At 41.6% G+C, this 11,613-nt stretch overlaps 1 protein-coding gene across 3 annotated transcripts in view; it reads right to left on the bottom strand.

Annotated features, from left to right (window-relative positions):
- Positions 1 to 9,902, bottom strand: part of usp48 (ubiquitin specific peptidase 48) — a 133,731-nt gene extending 123,829 nt beyond the window's left edge. For 2 of the 3 annotated variants that reach the window (XR_007265298.1, XM_048615086.1), the window contains exon 1: positions 9,556 to 9,901. Coding sequence is in view for 2 of the 3 variants with exons in the window: in XM_048615086.1 (XP_048471043.1) it covers positions 9,556 to 9,689 (134 nt within the window). In the remaining variant the exon portion in view is untranslated. Of the gene's footprint in view, positions 1 to 9,555 lie in introns of all 3 variants that reach the window. The other variant, XM_048615087.1, reaches the window with a different exon arrangement.
- Positions 9,903 to 11,613: the final 1,711 nt, after the last annotated feature.

The raw sequence follows: 11,613 nt of genomic DNA, 5'->3' as shown, positions 1-11,613 counted from the left end.
CTGAAGATGGTTGGGCCTAGGGCACTACCCCGAGGAACTCAGGGTTCATCAGAGAAAGAATGCAAAAGAGGAGGCAAAACAGCCAATTTCCACTGATAGTGATCAGGTTGGAAAATGTACATTGGAGACAATGAAAATATCAGGCCCCTTCACACCATAGTTTGATTCTGCCAGTACTCATCTCCATTTTCACAACAAAACATAGGTAGAACATCAGACAGCTTCTGATTTTCATAGAACCAAAGCTAAGAAGTCTACAGGGGAATTCGAATTCTTACCAGTTAACTTCATGATTGGCAAATTAAATCAGTTTATTTTATCCCCTAATTTTCATGCATTGTTTGCATGTAATTTGATTGCACCCAAGTAGGCCAGTTCAAAAGCTTAACATTCACAGTTCACATCAGCTTTTCACTGTACTCTACTTCACCCTATAAACATAACTGTTTAGCTCATCGCCTTGTGTTTACCTACCTGCCACACCCTAAATCTATGCTACTGTATAGTACTTAACTGTGTGGCACTCCGTAGTGTCACTGAGTGAAGACTTTTTTAAAAAAAACTGAAATTCCTTATCGATGTCTTTAACAACTAACATGTTTTGGCTCTTGGTTTTACATTCTCCTACAAGTGAAAACATCACTATGACCATCCTTTGAATTTTTTTTATATTTTAAAAGATCTCCATTAACCACCATTTAGACCATTTCAGTCTTTTCTGATGGTTGTATCCTGTCAAGTTCTGCTATCACTTTTGTAAATATGTTATGCATTTTCTCCAGTGCTCTACAGTCCTCACGTAAGTGTGAGGGCAAGAGGGCACAGTGCTCCAAGTGTGGTCTAAGCAAGACTCGACATAATTATTGACAATTTCTCTGCTTTTGAATTCCATTCTACTAGCAATGATACCAGATGCTGCTGCATTTTCATGGTGCAGCTAAACTGCATTTCTCATTTTAATGCTTTGTGCCTATTCTGAGAGTTTGGTTCTGTTTTTGTGCATCTGGAATAGAGAAACCTGCTTCACTGTGCTGATTTAAATAAACCCGAAACTGGTGTTAAATCACAAACCATGTGTTAAAAGGTCAAAATTATTCACATATTAATAGGTAAGAAATGCTATTACAAACACAACTATCATTTTATCAATGTTAACTCAAAAGTTTCACAGCATGTTATCAAATTTTTAAGCTTAAACAATAAGAGAAGGATAAAATAAATTAAAAATCAGCAAATAATAGCAATGCCAGGTTGCTGAGTATCTAGCATAACATTAAATGATGTCTATTATAAAAATGTGGCCTCGTACGTCCAGAGTTCCAGAAAGAAGCACAAGGCACTGGATGGAGCAACCTGACCTGAAGACTACAAAGTGGATTTGGTGCTTTTGTTGGACATACAAACAGAAAGGAGGAGGAGTAAGCCACAAGCTGTAAGATCAGATTAAATTTGGCATATGGATGATAGTATAAGGTAGCGGTGGAGGTTAGATAGACCTTAGGCTTAGGGTAAAAGTTCGGCACAACATCGTGGGCCAAAGGGCTGGTACTGTGCTGTTCTAAGTTCTAAATGTCTACTTTGGTGGGAGGAGTGAGAGATAATGAAAACAGATGCAGTTTGTAAATGAGGATAAATCATGCAAACCTAGTTCCATTTGAATTGGCCGAGATTCAGAACGACTCTTCTATAGGACCTAATTCTAACAGACATGTGGTGAAGCAACATAAGCGACTGCTCCCTTTCCTATCTAACAAGATCTGCATTAGGGGAACCCCAGGTTCCGGCAGGGCTGTCTTGAGAAAAAAAAAAGTTCTTACAGATTGTAGCAACATAACAGCTCATTGGGCTTTGGAGGTTTGATATCAAGTTATAAACAAAAACTGTGGGGGTGGATGGAGGTAGATAGGCGAAGGGACAGGGGATGTTGAGGAAGCAGGAAGGCTGCAGAAAGACTTGGACAGGCTAGAAGAATACACAAAGTGGCAGAAGAAATACAATTTTGTTAAGTGTGAGGTTATGCACTTTGATAGGCTATGCTTCCATTCTTCCTATTTTCTAAACTGGAAATGGCTTTGGAAATCTGAAGCATAGAGGGACTTGGGCGCTCTAGTTCAGGATTTTCTTCAGGTTAACATGCAGGTTCAGTTGGCAGTTAGGAAGGCAAATGCAATGTTAGCATACATTTAAAGAGGGTTTGAATTCAAGAGCAGGGATGTACTGCTGAGGCTGTATAGGTCTCTAGTCAGACCGCACTTGAAATATTGTGAGCACTTATGGGCCCCACACCCAAGGAAGAATGTGCTGGTATTGGAGAAGATCCAGGAGGAGGTTTATGAAAAGGATCCTGGAGATGAACAGTTCGTCATGAGGACTCTAGGTCTGTACTCTGATTTTAGACGGATGAGGGGGAACCTTATTGTAACTTACAAAATACTGAGAAGCCCAGATACAATAGATGGGGAGAAGATGTTTTCACCAGCAGGTGTGACCAAGACCTGAGGGAACCTAAATTTTTAAACACAGAAAGGGGGCTCTATTTATACAGGATTTATATTTTCAAGGGGTTGAAATATTTACCAGTTCTCCAGAACAGTCTATAATGGCATGTTCTCAGTGGTTGCTGACCATGGTCCTGAACTCAACAGGGATTTCGTGTCCCATGCTATTTCACAGCTTAAATAAGAGCCATTGTGAAAAAGACATTGCTCCCAAAACTAGCACATGGTATCTGAAAATCTAAGGATTTCTGGGTCAAAAGTCAGAAGTAGACTTTTCCACAAGTCATAAGGATTCTATTCTGGATCTTAGATTTGGCACTTATGGTTTCAGAATCAACCTTCCTCACTTAAACATCTTCCTTTCCATCCAGTAGCAGAATATTTCTAACAATTTGTAAATTAATAGCACCTCACAATTCGATGATAAAACCACACAAAAGATCAAGTGAGACAACATGGATATTTCCATTCTTTTTCTTCGTCAACTACACCACAACATGAGCTCAAATTATTTGTTGGGACACACATCAGAAGGTTGAATCCTAGTATAATTTGCAATTTGGGTGCCACTGCTTCACAGGTACCTCTCGATCGGAGAGACGGTCCACATGTTAAACCGCATTCTTTCCAGAACATCCATCCCATATTCTACGAATTTGAAATTATGCTCCATTTTCATCTGATCAACCACTGTCTATGGAACTTGTGTACAGGTCATGGACGATCTGATTCTCAGCATGGTTGTTGGCTTGAAAATTAGCTTAAAAGTTTTAATATTGTTCCGTCAGTCACACAGACTGTTATCACCATAAATCATGTCTTATGTCCTATAGTTTTCACTGAAACTGTTTGTGAATCATTTCACTCCACAATTCAGCTACTGGATATATCAAAATTCATGTGCATTTCATCTATGTTGCTGATGCATGCTTTTGCCAATGTCTGCTGATGAAGCACCAAGACACTGGTAATTTCAGCTGTGATGTTCTGGTAGACTGACTGACTTCTGCCGCAACCATGGACATTCAAAGTGTCGAACCACTAATGTGACACAGTGGCTGCTGAAATTTTTGCTGAACTCAGCCCACTTCATTGCGTATATACAAATATTATATTCTTAATGATGCAACCGTTTTGATGATTTCAGATGCCAGTCTGATTAACGCTGTCCGTAACCCGGTCAATGCCCATTTCTCATTTTTGTGGCACCTTTGGTCTTGAGCATCCGGTTCATGGGTGGTTTACCTACTTCCTTCACTACTAGCATGAATTGCTCGCTGCAGCAAATATTTGACCAGTTAGCAAACGTCAGCTTCATACTTCATTCTTTTGGCCAGTTTCCACTTCTGGTCAGCATTCTCCAGTGTCTGCTTGGCAACACAGCTAGTACTGTCTGCTTAATCCCATACACTAATCCATAAGGTGAGTAAACACACTAAGGTGCAAATTTAAAGCCGACTCCCAATGAGTCTGGCATGGGCGGTGTTCAATATATACAAAGAGTTTAGGGCTACAGATGGTAATTGCTCTCAAATTTTGGGGTCGTCTTTACACCAAGTTTACTTTGATGTTGTAATCTGTAAAGGCCAATGCTTGGTTACTTTTCATTTAAGACCTGCATCACAACCTCTAAAAACAAGTGTATATGCTACTATCTCTATATGCAGTTCCAGATTCCTTTTCCCTTTCTACCCTATTAAGTTTTGTCATTTTCCAAGTAATGTGGCCTTCTTGCTTTTCCAACTGACATGTAATACTTCACACTTGTCTTTGTGGTGATGTGTGCAAGGATAGTTCACTGTTCAGTTTAACACACCCGACAGTCATGTACTTTCCTCTTCAGCTACTGATAACAACCTACTATTTTAAACTTTAGTAAGCAGTTTGACCATGGAAAGAATACAGAGCTGGCTTCCAGTTGTTTTCTTCATGTGTGCTTAAACACAAGTCCTCTGCCTGAAGGATCTTCTGCCACTTCTGTGCTGAAATTCATTTATACGTTGATTCTTCAAGTTTAATGTCTTCTTCTGATTCATTGCACTTTTCAGTTTTGACTATGCCTACAGATTTAGAAACTGCAGTTTTAATTTCAAAGTTTACTTTGCGGACATAAATCATAAACGGTAGTGCCAGCACTGATCCTCGTCGGAACCTGCTTTACATACTGCCACTCTGAATAGATATGCACTCTGTTAAATATCTCTGCTCTGCATACTGTAACTTTATTCATTATTCTATCACATGATACCTTAAAGCCTTTTAAAAAAGTCTACCTACATTACATCAACATTACCCTCAGCTGTTCTGATACCCTTCAAAGAATTCAATGAGAAATTAAAACCAAAAATATTGGACAAATTCAACAGATCTGGCAGTACTTGTGGAGAAAGAAACAGAGTTAATGTTTCAAATCCAATATGACTTTTGTTCCGGACAGCTCCACAGAAGAGTCACATTAGATTGGAAATGTTAACTCTTTTTCTCTACATAGACGTTGCTTGGCGAGGCCTTCCAACATTGTCTGTTTCCGTTTCAGATTTCTAGCATTCACAATACTTTACTTTAAACGAATGCAATAATAAAGCTCAAGCCAGACTCTTATTAAAATGTAAACAATTTAATTAACCTGTTCAGATATGTTATGACACTTATCCACAGCAGGTGAGACTTGAACTGGAACTTTCTAGCCCTAAGAAAGAGACACTCCCATCATGCAACAGAGGTCCCTTCCTCAAAATCTATATTGACTGGTCATTATATTTTTATTTTCTAGACTCATGCATCCAATAATCTAAACTAGCAATAAGTGATTTATTTTGACTCTGTCATTTCAAAGATATGCAGCATCCTTCTGACTAAATATAGCAGCATTAACAGAGTTATAGAAACATACAGCATGGAAGCAGACCCTTTGGCCCAACTTGTCCATGCCGACCAGATATCCTATATAAACCTAGTCCCATTTGCCAGTATTTGGCCCATAACCCTCTAAACCCTTCCTATGCATATACCCATCCAGATTCCTTTTAAATGTCGTAGTCGTATCAGCCTCCACCACTTCCTCTGGCAGCTCATTCCATACACGCACCACCCTCTGTTTCAAAAAGTTGCCCCTCGGTCCCTTTTATATCTTTCCACTTTCACCTTAAACCTATGCCCTCTAAGTTTTGGATTCCCCCACTCAAGGGAAAAGACCTTGCCTATTTACCCTATCTATGCCCCTCATGATTTTATAAACCTCAATAAAGGTCACCTCTCAGCCTCTGATGCTCGAGGGAAAATAGCCCCGGCCTATTCAGGCTCTCCCTTTAGCACAAGCCCGCCAACCCTGGCAACATCCTCGTAAATCTTTTCTGAACCTTCTCCAGTTTCACAGTATCCTTCCTATAGGAGGAGGAAGAACATCAGAATTGCACACAGTATTCCACAAGCGCACAAACCAATGTCTTGTACAGCTGCAACATGACTTCCGAACCCCGATACTCAATGCATTGACCAATAAAGGCAAGCATACCAAACGCCTTCTTCACTATCCTATCTATTTGCAACTCCACTTTCAAGGAACTAAGAACCTGCACTCCAAGGTCTCTTGGGCAGAAATTGGGAGACTGAGCTAAAGATGTTAAAAGTCTACATGGATCATTATTGATAAGAATAGCACTTGTAGAAGTCAGCACTAGGTAGTACAGAACTTGAATCTTGCTGAAGGGGGAGAGATGTTGCTGAAGCATTTTGTCTTGTACTAATCAGATCAAACACAAGGTGGTCAAATTTCAAACCTCCACCTCAACTCATTGCATGAAAAGAGGGGCTAATTTCTGGCACTCATCAAGCAGAAGAGGATGTCTTTCCAACTATGCTTGTTAGTTTAATGAATTTAATTTGCATTATGTTCAAAGTTTTAAAATACCATGGTTTCTAGGACCTGGATTATGGGGCTGTTAAGTTTGTCAGCATCTATAGATCTAGATATATCAAGCCAGATGGGATACTAGCAGTAAGATCATCATAATTTATGACAGGAATCACATTTGACTGAGCAGCAAATATTTGAGTGTAAAAAATGCATTGTAATAAGCAGACAATCTGGATTTAAAACTATCCTGTTTAGCAGAAAATGAAATACACAATCTTAACCCATACAGAAATCCACTAATCATCATTAATTTACTATCACCAGGAGTCAGCCAGCTATACAATAATAGAGGCTCCTGGTAGAAGAGGCCACCTGCCCTTCATGTCTGTGCCAGCCTAAAAGTAGTCACCCAGCCTATTCCTACTTTCCAGCATTTGGTCCATAGGCCTGCAGGTGCATCTAGTCACCTTTCTGCTTCTACTACCCTTTCAGACAGTGCGCTTCAGATCCCTTCCACCCACTGAGTGGAAAAAACTCTTCATCTCCCTCAAATCTGTCCACTAATCACTTTAAAACCTATGCCCGCTAATCACTGATATCTCTGCTAAGATAGAGACTCTTCCCATTCATTCTATTCAGGCCCATCACAATTTTGCTTCATGGAGTAACTGGCCATCTCAATCAAATCTCCCATTAGCCTCCCCCATTCCATGGTACACAAGCCCAGATCATCCAAACTTTCCTTGCAGTTACATTTTTCCAATTCCAGCAATATCCTTGTAAATCTCCTCCAGTGCAATTTCTGAAGAAGGGTCTAGGCCCGAAACATCAGCCTTCCTGCTCCGATGATGCTGCTTGGCCTGCTGTGTTCATCCAGCTCTACGCCTTGTTGTCTCAGATTCTCCAGCATCAGTTCCTACTATCTCCACTGCAACTACATCCCTTTCTATAACAAAGTGACCAGACTTGTACACGGTACTCAAATTGCAGCCTATCAACAATCTGTACAGTTCTAGCACAGCACCACCCCCCTTCTGTGTTGGCTTCCAGTATGACAAAAGCTCACTTTTGAAATTCTCACTATCATTTTCAAATCCCTACATGGCGTAGGTCCTTCCTTGATGTTGCTTAGCATGGTGACAAAACGTCTGAACGAAAACAAGCCAGCTCAGCGAGCAAGTCAACAACCTCATGTAGGTTCTTCCATTCTCATTTGGTTCTACAACCCGGAGAACTGCGCACCTCCAGTTCTGATTCTCTTGTTCCATGTTCAAACAACTAACTCTCCTCCTGCAAGGTACTCCCTAAAAGGATCCTCTTTATATTTGGTCACCTATTCTAATATCTCAAACTCTGACTCTGTTTATCACGAGAAGGCCTTGAACATTTTTATAACCCGGGAGGTATTAAATATACACAAAAGTTGTTACAATACTTGTTCCAAAATTACAGCATTCAACACAAAAGTTTATTTCATTTTAATATTTCACTAAAGATTAAATGTATCATTTAAAATCAGGGCACTGGCCACTTTTCTAACAATTTGCAAATTCTGTCTAACATTTTATAACAGTTTTACGATCTGCTCTGAATTCATTGCCCAACTTATTTTCTGCAAATTTAAATCAAAAAATGTGTTGAGGTTCTGAACCCAGGTGAATGATCTGTCGGAACGACAATATTGTTTCCAACAGCAAGCACCAATATACGAGTTGAACTATTTCCCTCACTCTGACATCCAGTCAGTAGCAACCTTACAGATGACAGACAACTGACTCAGACGACTTGGACTAAACAGGTACTGAACAATTTTCACATTGCCTTTAATGGTGGCAAATCTGTCCTCTGAATGAAACAAGATTTGTACTGCACACAGACACACCATTGAGTAGTATGCCAGGATATCAACCTGGTTGTTCTGATCATTTAACAGTTGAAGACTCCCATTCTGAAAAGGTTATTTTTAAAGTAACTCCAATTTTATCCTTAAGTACTAATACCTTGCATGTATTATTTTGTTAGCAATAATTTATAAATCTCACCAAGTAGTGTAACCCTAAAAAAGTTATAATCTTGCACCATCAGACTTTCCAAACTTCAGGTCAGACAAAACAACTACATTGACAACAATTAGTCTCAAATGACAGCCTGTGAATTTGTGTTTTGGGCGGGTGAGGGGGGTGGGGGCAGGAGATGGCAGAGAAGGGGAAGAGATAGAAAGAAATACATGACAGTTTTTAAAAATCCAGTTTTACATCACAGACGACGAGTTGGGTGCATAGAAACTATTTATTGAAGTGAAGGCAAGAGAGCTAGGGAAAAGCTCAAAGTGTAAAACTGAAATCAAGCCAAAATGTCACCTTACAGGTCAAATGAGCCACTTTATGTATTCATTTAAATGAATTCAAAATACAGAAAGAGGTTATTGAGCCTACCGTGCTTCTGCCACTCTTCCACAGAGCTGTCTTATTAACTTCATACACTTGAAAATTTCCTCAGTTCCAGTAAAATATTTATTCAATTCTCTTAAATTTAAGTGTTGTTATTGAATATACTTCTATTGTCCTCTTAGGCAGTGCAATCAAAATCTTAAGGAGACACATGAAAATCTGTTTCCTCACATTGGTAAACAAATCAGGGTAATCATCTGTGTCCATCCTCACCAGCTCTCCCCATTATTCCAAATAACCACATAAAGTGAAGCAAATGCAATTTGCTTCTTGGAGTAATTGGCCCCAATAACGATTGTTAAGATAGCCACCTATACATATGGGTCAAGTGACATCAGCTACCGGCGAAAGACACCCTCTAAGTCAGAGCGTGCCTGCACATTCATTAACTGACATCACCATGAACGTGTGTAATAAATGTGCACACAATGTTTGACATCGTGCAAAGGAACGAGAGGGTTCAGGGTCAGGAGGCGAGGGGGCACAAGGGATTGGAGGGGAGGGTGGAAGAGAGAGAAGACAGTTAGGGAGTAAAAGGGAGGGCTGAGGCGTGGGGTGATTCAGGGAGAGTTTGTGGGGGTGAAGCTGGGCAGGTGGGGGTGCAGTCGGGAAGGGATGGTTCAGAGGGTGGTTAGGGCGGGGAATGAGGACCGGGGGCGGTGGGGTGGGCCACGATGGAGCTAGGGCCCTGGGTCGCCCCTTGCTCCAGAGCGGTGGTCAACGCGGCGACGCCCTCCCTCCCGGCCCTTACCTGCGGGCGTCCCTGCGGCAGGAGCCGAGGCGGATGCGGTACGCCAGCTCGATGTGCTCCTGCTTCACCTCTTCCGGCCTGACGCTCTCAGTCCACTGCCAGGCCGCCTTCTCTAGCTGCTGCTTGGGGGCCATAGGCGCCGCTCAGCCTGCGGCCGTGGTGTGGGGATTGTCCGTTCGCCGCGCCTCTCTGGTTCACTCTGTCCCCAACGCCGGCCTAGCCTGGCCCGGTCCGGTCCCGCCGCGGCCTTCACTCCGAGCCCTGGGCCTGCTCCGCACCGCCAAGCAGCCGGGATCCTGACGTAGAACACACAGGAGCACGAGTCCCGGTAACGTCATAACTGCCATGAGCAGTGACGTGGAGCACACAGGCTGGAGACCCGTCTCTGCGCTCTTCCTATAGAAATGTATCTTTATTATGTTGCAGTCAGATTGTACTCACCTGAACTTTATTGTAACACTCACGATCAACTCTCATTTCGGTCGCTGAATCGTCTTTACTCAGACAGTAGTGTAGAGATTTTATAATCAACCTTCTAAAGATGTTATAACACATTTGGGACTTCATTTTCACCATCCCTTTAGAGCAGGACACGTTAAGATGAACATTCTGTACACAATTGCAGTAAGCACACAAGGAACAAGCTTGATGAATTTCAGGTACAAAATTCAGCTTGGAAGCAACGACAAGGTAACCCTAAGTGAGACAGGCTCGGCTGCCAGATAGGAGATTTGGGAGAAAGGCTGGAGAGATGATGAACTTCAGTGACATGGATAGAGTGGAGAAGCTAAAGCTCCTATCCTTAGGTTGAGGAGAGACTACGTATCGGTTTTCACATTCATGTGGCTTGGTGTCTAAATAGGAAACATTGGATCAAACTGTTTTTGTTGGTATAGAACCAAAGGATCCTTTTTTTTTTAAAAGATGGTTGGAAGAAATGCCATGGCAACAGAAGGAGAAATGTTTTACACAGCAAGTAGTTCAAGTCTGAAATGTACTGCCCAAGAGTGTGGGGGTGGGGAAAGGGTGATCAGATGCAATCAATACAGTCAAAAGAAAATTATCTGGAGAGAAAAGTCAATGGGGAAGAGTAGTTTAGTCCAACGAGGTGAATAGTTGCTTTTATAGGGAGGTGGCACAGAGACATCAGACCAAGTTCCTTTTGTGCTGTAATCATTCTGTGATTCTTCAACTCAGAACTAAATACAGCAAGTATAAGATTTACAGGAAACCCAGGGAAAATTATAGTAAAGAGTTGCCTTTGTGGTTAAGGGTGAAATTGCTTCAACTATGAGAGGGGAAAATGGCAGGAAGTAAGCAGGTAATGGCAACTATATTAGTAGAATTAAGAAATAGTAAAGGATTTAAGACTGTAGTGGGAGGTGTACAGGCCTCAAAAAGCATCCGTGGGTTGGTGCGGTCACTTGTACCAAAAGCTCTGAACATATCAAATAACCAAACAGGACAGGCCACCCAGCATCATGTTGTGGTTGGTTGGCTTGCTGAGCTGGTTTGTTGTTCTGCAGACGCTTCATTACCCTCCGATGAATGGAGCGTGTATTGGGTCGAGCTCCTTGTGTTTGTTGATGGCTTTCTACACTCCATTCCAAAGGAAAACCGGAAGTGAGGTAATCTAGCTCAACGGACACCAGAGTTTAAATAACAGGCGGGAAAACACAACGGCGCTTCATTGGAGGCTGCACTGATGATGTTACCCAGCATGGTAATGAAACATCTGCGGAACAACAAACCAGCTTGGCAAGCCAACCAACCACAACATCCACAACCCAAGCTACAAATCTACTCTAAAACCTTATACACCCAGCATCATCCTAGACAAGTTACACCCAGCCCAGTAAACCTTGAAAAGTGCACCTCCCTAACTCTGAAGACAAGTACTAAAACTGGGAAAGCTAATCCATTGATTAGGCAAGCAAGAGTCTGACAGTTATAATCATCAAATCATACCTTACAACTGATATCTCAGGCTCTTCCATTCGCAACCCTGAGTACATCTTGTTCCACCAAAAAGACAGACTTTGATTTTATTTGGTTTAT

This window comes from Rhincodon typus, chromosome 31 (genome assembly GCF_021869965.1).
Source record: "Rhincodon typus isolate 14 chromosome 31, sRhiTyp1.1, whole genome shotgun sequence".
Classification (NCBI taxonomy): domain Eukaryota; kingdom Metazoa; phylum Chordata; class Chondrichthyes; order Orectolobiformes; family Rhincodontidae; genus Rhincodon; species Rhincodon typus.
Note: the sequence above shows the minus strand (reverse complement) of the source record. Positions and strands in the feature narration are given on the sequence as shown.